The sequence below is a fragment of the Sarcophilus harrisii genome, chromosome 3 (genome assembly GCF_902635505.1).
Source record: "Sarcophilus harrisii chromosome 3, mSarHar1.11, whole genome shotgun sequence".
Classification (NCBI taxonomy): Eukaryota; Metazoa; Chordata; class Mammalia; order Dasyuromorphia; family Dasyuridae; genus Sarcophilus; species Sarcophilus harrisii.
The window spans coordinates 485,146,023-485,156,027 of NC_045428.1; the positions used below are offsets into that span (position 1 = coordinate 485,146,023).

General features: G+C 41.5%; 1 protein-coding gene across 3 annotated transcripts; it reads left to right on the top strand.

The window, feature by feature from the left end:
• Positions 1-289: 289 nt before the first annotated feature.
• C3H11orf87 (chromosome 3 C11orf87 homolog) lies at positions 290-7,877 on the top strand. Of its 3 annotated transcripts, none has more exons than XM_031961112.1 (2): positions 290-483; positions 1,780-7,877. In XM_031961112.1, the coding sequence occupies exon 2, from the start codon at positions 1,998-2,000 to the stop codon at positions 2,652-2,654; it is 657 nt and encodes a 218-aa protein (XP_031816972.1). In that variant the 5' UTR covers positions 290-483; positions 1,780-1,997; the 3' UTR covers positions 2,655-7,877. The 3 variants fall into 3 exon arrangements, with proteins under 3 accessions (XP_031816972.1, XP_031816973.1, XP_003764297.1); XM_031961113.1 differs by lacking the exon at positions 290-483 and adding an exon at positions 517-864; XM_003764249.4 differs by lacking the exon at positions 290-483 and adding an exon at positions 1,028-1,271.
• The last annotated feature ends 2,128 nt before the right edge of the window (positions 7,878-10,005 follow it).

The following is a 10,005-nucleotide window of genomic DNA, read 5'->3' on the forward strand; positions in this document are numbered from 1 at the left end:
ACAGTGGGTGCGATGAGTCCTTGAGGAAATGGCTATGTTCTCCTACTTCACCTCTAGGGCCGTCCTGGCAGCAGGGAAGTGAATAGGGAGTTGAGGAGTTGGGGGTAGTATATCTCCCAGAACCGGCTGCAAAAAAGTGCAATGAGGGGTTTATAAGGGCTTTGGGGAAGGGGTTGGGTGGGAGGACCCTTGGGCAACCTCTTGGAGAAGACGAAAAGGAGTATTGGGGTGTACAAGAAAGCTGAGAAGGATGTCGGGGGGGTAGGGCGGGTTTAGGGGTGGGGGGACACGGCTCTGAGCTCTGGCAGTGGCTGCCTGACGTCACCAACCTCTCTGGCAATAGGCTAGGAGCTGAGCTCTCTGTAGCAGCAGCGGTGGCGGCAGCGCTTTTCCAGCTTCTACTGCTTTCCCTCCGCGCTTTCTGCAACTGTCACTGCATCCGCGCCGCGGGGGCTTCTCCCTGCAGCCACCCGGAGGCTTCAGGTAAGAGGCAAGGCGAAAAGAATGGTGTGTCGCGGTATTGCGCGCGGAGGACAAGCTGCTTGCGCACTGCTGCTGAGTCTCAGCTCTGGCCCCGGTCGGCCTGCACTGCATGCCACCGTTTTGCTCCGCAGTGCAACAGTTTGCAGCTGTCTCTGGGGAGAATCAAGGGGGCAAGGAAGGAGCTATACATCTGTCAGGGTCTTCACCCCAATGGGGATGGACTTCCTGGTGTTCGGGTTGGATCAGATGCCATCAAAGGAAAGGAAAACTGCGGCTCTCCCAAACTTTGCAAACCAGGACGTTTACTCCCCATCCCCCTTTCCGCCTCCTCTCCCAGAAGATGCGCGATGTTTTGAGGAGAGATCTGGAGAGAGAGAAGGGGTAACTCGTGTGATTTAAGGATCATGTAGTAGCCCAGAGGTCCAAGTGGGCCTGGGACAGTGGGTGGGGGAAGAGAAAAGAAAAACAGAGAAAGGTGTTGCCGCTGCCTTTCTCTTGGGAGGAAGGCTGGTTTTTCCAAAAGCGGGGAGGGGAGCGGTGGGCGGGGGAGCTGGGAGGCTGGAGATGGGACAGCTGGGGAATCCTGCGCCTCTGCCTTTGCATTACTGAGAAGAAAGGTGGGACAGGATGTAGGGAGGAGAAAGAAAGCAGCTTCCCAAGCATGGGATCTCGAGGAGCCTGAGGCTGTATGTAGCCGGTCTCTGGAAGTAAAAGGAGGTCTGCGCAGGGGAGGTTTATGCGGCTACCCGGGATCCAGCACAAGGCAGGATCAGAGGCGTCTAGCTCGGGTTAGAGATTCGGTGGGAAGGAAACATGGGTGGGGTGGGATTCGGGTGGAGAAGGCATTTCCTTCCTTGGGAAAGGGAGATCTCCAGCTGAGGTGGCTACCTCGTTGGCCACAATTAGAAAGTTGCAAAGAGCTAAGGAAACAGCCTGCCTTATCTGCTGAGTAATCCCGGCATATGCTGTGCCAACACCGAGAGCTAGCCCCCTGGGAAAAGGTGACAAAGGAACGGGAGTACGGAGCTCAAAGCAGAGCCTAGAATAGAGAGCTAGAGTCCCGCTGGGATGCGGGAAGCGAGCTAGGGAATCTGCGGAGTGGGAGGGGAGAGGTAGTTAGGCTGGTGAGCCTCAAGGCTTTGCATTTGGAAGCGGGAACGCTTTGCGGTAGCCACATCAACTATCCAGTTCTCCGCCCACCTCCCTCTTTCCCCTAGTCCACATCGCTGGCATTTCTCTGTGCTCTTTTCCCCATCCCTAGGGCCTGTTTACTAACTCATCCCATTCTCTTTGCAGGCTGGTGCTTCACCTTACTGGAAGAAGGGTGCACGAGGCAGCATTCTCAGGAAGGGAGGATTTCCGTGGCATCGCTCTCACACACGCACATATACAAGCCAGCGCAGAAGGAATAGTTTTGGGTGGTGGGTTTTTTCTTCTTGTTGGTTGTTCGGAAGCAATTTAACCAGGAGAGGAACACTGACCCCTGTTGTCTCCGCCTCGCCAGCCCAGCCTCAATGAGTGCCAAAGTGCCCAAGGAGCTGAGGCTGGCTCTGCCGCCTTGCCTTCTCAATCGAACCTTTGCATCCCCTAACGCCAGCGGCAATCCCAGCCCCAGGGGCCCGAGTGGTAGCGCTGGAGGCAGCGGTGGTGGCAGCAGCAGTGGCGGTGGTACCTGCATCACGCAAGTAGGACAGCAGCTCTTTCAGTCGTTCTCCTCCACGCTGGTGCTGATCGTGCTGGTCACCCTCATCTTCTGTTTGATCGTCCTCTCCCTTTCTACCTTTCATATCCACAAGAGGAGAATGAAGAAGCGGAAGATGCAGAGGGCTCAGGAGGAGTATGAACGGGATCATTGCAGCAACATCAGGGGAGGAGGCGGCGGCGGCGGCGGCTGTAACAACGCGGGACTGAGGGCCTGTGGCCAGGCTCCTCACCACGGGAAAGAAACCCGACTGGAAAGACCTCCCAGGGACTCAGCCTTCTGCACCTCTTCACCTTCCACCTCCTCTTTCTCTTCTTCCACTTCTACTGGCATGCAGCGTCCTGGACCCCATCCTCCCCCTCCTCCTCCCCCTCCTCCTCCTGCTCCCAGTCCCCAGGGTTCCCACCTTACAGCCTCATGTTTGGACTCAACTGGTGAGGGGCTTTTGCAAACGGTAGTACTGTCTTGATGGCCTAGAAATCCTCCTCTTTTCCTTCTCCTTTTCCCTCCTTTACTTCCTCTTTTCCTTCTGTGACCCCCAACTCCCTTCTTCCTCTCTCTCCTCTCTCTCCTCCTTCTCCTCAGTCTTCCTGTCCCCTAATCCCTTTCATCCTCCACCGAGGCACTGTGTGGTGTTTGTAAATATTGAGCAATGAAAGTCTCGGAAGAAGAAATAACGCTGATGATGATAATACTTTATTAATATTAATAATTATCACGATAATACTAATAACACAACCCAAGCGCATGACAAATCACATCGCGTTTCTCATTGTCAAAGAAGGATGCATTTTCCTCCCCTTCTGCTCCCCTCCCCCCCAAAGGAGGAGAAATCGCACAAAGCTACCAAATATATAAAAGTCATTGCCCAGTGAGGGAGGGAGATTGGAGGTGAAGAAATATCAAGAGCCCCGGTGGTAATGTACATAGCTTTAAGATTAAGGTTACCTTCCACTCTATTCTTCTCTCTCCTCCCTACCTCTGCCCCCTCCTAGCTGTCACTCTTTCTCTACTCCTTTTCCTAGCCCTCATATCTCTGCTCCAACCGGGCTCAGTCAATCGCATACTTCATAAAGCAACCATTTAGATCAAGCACCAGGACTACAAGAGGCAAAATCCCCCCACCTTTCACCCCCCCAGGGAGAATGACTGGAGCAGTGCAGTCGGGGGCATTTGGTTGGACCAATGCAAAGAGAGACAAATGCTATTGGGCAGACGCGTTGGAGACCCAGAAAAGGAAGCACTCTTTTTGTAACATCTGTTTCCTCCACCTCACCCCACCCATTTTAATTCTGACCCTCTGTTAATAGTGTTCCCTCTTCAAGTCCTGCAAATTTATCTAATTTTACAAATGTCCTTTGATGGTAGAGCTTAAGTACAACAAATAACATCACACATGATCTCTCTCTCTCTCTCTCTCTCTGTCTCTGTCTCTCTCTCTCTCTCTCTCTCCCCCTTACACACGCACACGCACGCAAGCACACACACTTAGTAGCTTCCTTTCAAACAACCATATTATTATTGCCATTATTTCTGTTTCCCGCCTCTTAATTTCTTCACTCTCTAAATCTTTTAGTGATAGATACCCCTTTGGCTGCACTGGGCTTCCCAGACGCCCAATTGGTCCAGTGGAGCTGTCCAGCAAGGTCCGGTGCTGAAATTGCCTCATTGCACAGGCTATTCTCTGTGCAAGTAGAGAGGCTGTTTGGGGAAGTGACTGTTTTAGCTTTGGTTGGTTCCTTTCTTTCTTTTCCTATCATTTTTTAATAATCAGATTCGAGTGTACTATTCGTTTAGTTATATTAAACATCGCATAAGTTATTCTTTTGTTTGTAAAAACAAAATAATAGGTAATGTGCAGTACTGAAAGTGCAGTAACTAATCAGCCAGAATATTTTTTGTTTTATTTTTAGAACAAGTGTACCTTTGTTATATCTTCTATTGGTACTGAATGCCTACGCAAACTATAATTCTGTACCATGCTCTCCAAACTGTATATTCTTGTTCTTCATTTACAGCTATTGATATAATGGTTGCCACTGAACATTGAATTCAGTGGTGCAGACCTGGCTTCTGCTGTTTTCAGAATTGTTATTTTGTACCCTACTCTGTAGTAGACTGTTATGAAAAGATGACACATCCGTTTTCTCCTTTCTTTTGCGAACAGAACCAAACAATGGATGTGCATCTATTGCCATCTATTAAAACATGGTTAATATTTAAACAGCACCTGGTGTAGTCCTCCCTGCATGTAAAAATCACATAGAGGCAATGGTGTGAGTGCCTGCTTGTTCTGTATGTGCTTAAGAGTGGAGCTAGTAGAAAGGGTTCCAGGCAATTTGGGTGAAGTAAATATAGATTTCATCAAGCAGTTACTTCTAGAGCCAGAATATATAAGGAACAGGTCTTGACTATCCTATTAATTTAGATATCTTTGTTGGCAGTTAGTGACAATGCATTTAGAAGGGAAAAAGTGCTATTTTTCTTTTCTTCTCTATGTCTCTTGCTTAACTAAGGTACAGGATTTAATCAACATATGGTCAGAGTAAGAGGAGATGGTGGAAGAATAGAACTATTTCTATTTTTCGCTAGATTGCAGGTGTAGCTTGCATTCTACAAAAAGTCTATTTGTTGTCATTTCCCACTCTTTTTCCTTTAGATTTCTTGCAGGAGGGAACAGAGACTTGCTGTATTTTTTTTATCTATACTGAAAACTCTTTCACTTAAGACTATGGTTTTCAGCTAACTGATGGAGAAACTATGTTGATGGGAAGAAACTATTAATAATACAAACCAAATTTGCTCCAAATTGAACTTTAGAATTTTAGACAAGTAAAAACCCTAAATTCATCCCTCTTCAAAATAATGAATTGATCATTTAGTCTCTGTCTGCCTAACTTTCTGGAGAAGAGGGCTTTTACCCAAGGGATGGGGGGTGGAGGAGAGGAGACTGCCTTTGAGGATTTTACAAGGATTCTTTTCAGAAGTTTTGAGAATCATCATTTAGTTGTACCATGTTGTGATTTGAGGAGAATGGAAGAAATTCCATCTATGGTTCAAGTCAGAACACAAATGAATCCTATTCACAATGTCTTAGTCACTTCCTAGTAACAAGTTAGGCCTTTAGTGAGGTGCATTCACCCCCTCAGGCCACTAAGGAACCATAAGTACATTAAGCCTTGGATATCTTACCAGAGAGTGACTAAGGCATTGGGAGACTAGGACCCATTAATTTTTGTAGTTTACCCTCATCCAGCTGCAGCTCTTTAATTTGTTATTTTGAAATGTCCTTTGGAGTTGGAATCTGAATCAATTCAGAGATCCAAAAAGAAAGCTCCCTAATTTTCAATGAGCTCCACTAAGTGCAACAACATTACTTTTCTCTCCTTATTTGGAGCACATTTTACACTGAATAATTTCCCATTTTATTAAAGCAATAAGATTTTCCATCGTGTGCAGTGCAGGATGATGATTCCATTTCCTTGGTGCTGAAGCTGTTCATCCTTTCTTGCCTTATGAATCACAGTGCATTCAAGGCCTGCAATAATAATCCTCTTCTAGGACAAAGCCTGGCAGGCCTAGGGTAATTATAAAATTGCCCTCTGCCATTGCTGTCAAAGGAAGAAGTGGGAGAGGGAGGGACTGGGGGGAGAGATAAAAGCTCTATATATTTTTGAGAGAACCTTTTACCTATAAAAATGGGCCCATATATTCATGACTCATAAATATTTAAGTCCCTATAACCATGTATACTTTACTTCTCTAATTGACTCTGCTTTAATATTTGTAATATCATTATATGTATAGATGATATAGTCCAGGAATCAAAAGCAGGACTCTAAATTTCCAGTGGTCTCATTTGAGATTTTGTATGAGATTTAACAATATTTATGTTTAAAATCAAATTTTTTGGTTAAATGGCAGTCCCCCTACCAAATTGTTACCATAATACCCTTACAAGCCTTTTAATGGACTGTATAAAGCACTGTTTTTTTTTTTTTCTGGGGCTTAATTGAATAGTCTCAAGAGATTAGGATGGTACCAGCACAACACTAAAATTCTCTCCTGTGACACAAAAAAGGCAATCTGGGAATAGCTGGATTTGTTTTAAGATTTATTCACTGAAGTTCTGTCAAACCAATTGCTTCAAAAACCTATAGCTACAGCTCACCTCTTCACTTACAGTTCAGTATTAATAAGGTGGCATGCTTGATTCCTGTTTTTTTCATTAATAAAGAAAGTTGAAAGAATGCCTTTATTTCAATTCTATAGGACTTCTGAAGCTCATAGACATAGATGAATATTATCTTCCTTAGAATTTCTATACATACATAAATACGTATTTATATATATCTATACATACATTTTGTACAAATTTGCAATGGACTTTTTTGTATTCTCTTTTCTGCCATTACAAAAATGAGATGGAAATCAAACGGCTATTGCATTTTGAGAGTGGCCTAAGAAGTTAGGTGTAAGCATGCATTATTTCTCTGGTGATAAGAGTACTGAAATTTTCCCTGTTCATTACATGAAGATGGAAAGGTCTGTCTGGCTCAGGGCATTGATCATTTAACACTACTTTTCTTAGATCAGTGTTTTAAGCATAGCAATGGTGATAAAGTTATGATTGTGTCCACATGACTCTAAATATTTGGATAATTTAATTCTTTTAAAAATATTTAGACATTTACTGTTATAAGGTAAAGGTCCAGATAATTTTTTTGTTTTTTATTTAGATTTTTGGTGTTGTATAAACAAGTTATACTTGAACATTTTTAAAAAGGGAAGAGAGTGAAAGAGAAAGATTTTGAAGAGAGAGAGAAAGAGAGAGAGAGAGAGAGAGAGAGAGAGAGAGAGAGAGAGAGAGAGGAAGATGGGGGAGGGAGAGAGGGAGATGGAGAGAGGGAAAGTGATCATTATTTTCATTGTTTAATAAATATGATTCTCATACTCAATAAATCAGGCCTCCTCTGTGGTCTGAATTATTCAGATTGGTTATATCAAATCAATTAATTACTAAACCCCTGGTACACTTTGCACTATGTAGATTAATATAAGGTTTAAAGTCATTTCCTTTATCAATGTTCTACAACTCTTTGAACCCGGACTGACAGATGGAATTAGAAGCAGAATTTTTGTTAGTCTGATCAAATTTCCACAAGTAAATATGTAATTCCAGTGTGAACTGAAATGAAGTAATTCTTCTGGGGCAATTTCCTGTTCATCATAGAAATTATGATCCATATTCTATATTAATGAAAGTTCCAGCTCACATCAGAATAATCCCATGTACAATGGAGAGGTTAAATGAATTAAATCAAATTCCCATTTGAGTTCTTTTCCAATCTGGTTACTCTGAGGATACACAGTCTAGGGACTTTGGGACTATTCCATATAAATGTAATAAATCCAACCTGAGTAATGATGCCAGAAGGAAAAGCTTAGCCAAGAATGAGGCATAGCGAATTCTGAAATGGTGACTATCATGTATCAAGGTTACTCTTCTAGATCAGGACAACTTTTGGTTTAACCTGATGTTTCTGATTCTATTGGACTGGTTTTATAGTTAAACAGAAAGAGTAATTTTTAAGTTAGAGCATGTCAAGCAGGCAGAATAAAATAGAGATCAGAGTTCATGGAATATTTGTTTTGCTTTTCTATCAATAAATGAGTTTTATTGCTAATTGTACTTTTGGAGACTATTTCCTTATGTATCATATATTGTTGTCTAGGGTGGGACATTTTTTAGTCAAAATAGGTGGTCATTTATGGGGTATGATTTTGGGGGAATCATAAAGTCTCTTTTACCCAAAACAATGTCTTGTGAACCAAGGGGAAAATGCATCAAGTTCTAACCTATAGTTTCAGTCTTTTGAATATTTCAGTAGTCTTATTAGAATGCAACTATATCTGGAAGAAATAAAACTTTAAGTGTTTCACTCATTTGCATATTAGTATGAATTAGGATCATGAGAATTCTTCCATAAAACATGGATTTAGTGGAATACAACAAATAGCATATAACTCCACTCAATTCTTAATATAAAGGGACAGAGGAGAACTACCAAGGGATTAAGTAACAGTAGAAGATGAGATTAAAAGCACCTAAGGCATACTGTCTTGACTCTACTTTGAAATGGAACTAGACATTCCACTCTCTTTGACCTTGTATATTTGAGCATGGTTCAGTAGAAGATGACAGCTTTCTACATGGGAGGGTATAATTTCAAAGAGCAGTTGCTGATCAACAGTGCACCCATATAAAGATGGATTCTTGAATTTTTATGAAAAACAGTGTTCCAGAGGCTCTATTTGTTAAACTGACTTTCAGTGTCCTGGTTAGTGTGTAGCCTTGGTTAAAAAACAAAACAAAACAATAACAACAACAACACCTTACTCTGTTCCTGTCAACTTCCCAGAAAGCAGGCTAATTTGTCTTCTCAGTTTTCCACTTCACTTCTTTCCCATACTTTGGCTCTTCCTCTCATTCAGAATGTAACCTTGGAGAAGTTACTTAGACCCTCTAAAGTTCAGTTTCCTCCTATAAAACAATATGGAGTTATCTTCTATACCTACCTTATGACAAGAATCAAATGAAATAATATACATTGCAAGCTGTGTGGCCTCAAAGTGTTATTCAAGCAAATATTATTTTTATATAGCTATCCTGCAGAATGATTTAATTTGGATTTTTTTTAAGATTTTGGATTCAAGTTTTAGTCTTGCTGATGCTTTTCTGGATGACCTTGGGAAAGTCATTAAGCCTCTTTGAGTCTCAGTTTCCTCATATGTATATTAATGGAGTGGCATTATATGATTCCTTCAAATTTTATAATTCTACAATTTATAATTTTATAATAGCATATATATGTATAATTATAAAGTACAGAATTATAAAGAACTTTAAACTTTAAAGGAATTTTAAACCATGTAGGAAAAAAGAGAAAAAGAACAAAATATATAGAGAAAATTCAGATTAAAAAGAGGTGTGGTGCAAACTGCTAGATTTGGAGATAGAGTCAGAGAGATTTAGATTCAAGTCCCATCTCTTACTTGTATTAGCTATGTGGCCATGAGGAAATATCTCTCTGAATTTCAATTTTCTCGGCTGTAAAGAGGGAATAATAATAATATATCATGGGATTGCTATGAGAATCAACTTAGATAATATATGTAATGGACTTTGACCATACTAACTATATTAATGACAACTATTATTATTTTTATTTATGTCATTATATATATAGTACAATTCTCAGCTGACCATGATTTCCCTATTCAATATCTCTGAAAAATACCTCATCATAGACCTAAAAAGGATAATAATACATAATCCAATCCAGATCCTAGTTATCATCATTTATTGATTGCTAGGACAGTAGCCTTCTTCCCTCAGTGTATTCAGTACCTTGTTTATAGTTTTTACCTTCCCTACAATTCTTGCACTGATACTAAGGGATGGTACCCCCCAAAGTTCATGCTTCTTCAATACCTTATCTTTCCATTATTTCAATCAATTCAATTCCCATTACTTGTTCCAGCATTATACCTCAACTTTTGACAGGAATGGTCATTCCCTTGAGTGTGCCATCATCCATGTTTTCCACGTTTTTGTGAACTCTGAAATTATTTTATATGAACATAATCTTTCCTATTACAGCTTTCTTGTGCCTTTCAACTCCTACCTTTATTCTTCATTCTCATAAGTACCTCCATTCCCTGAAGATCAATTCTTTCCCAGACTATCTCCCACACACTTGTTGCATTCTTTCCCTTTCCCCATATAATTTCGTGAATCAGTTAAATACTATAATTTA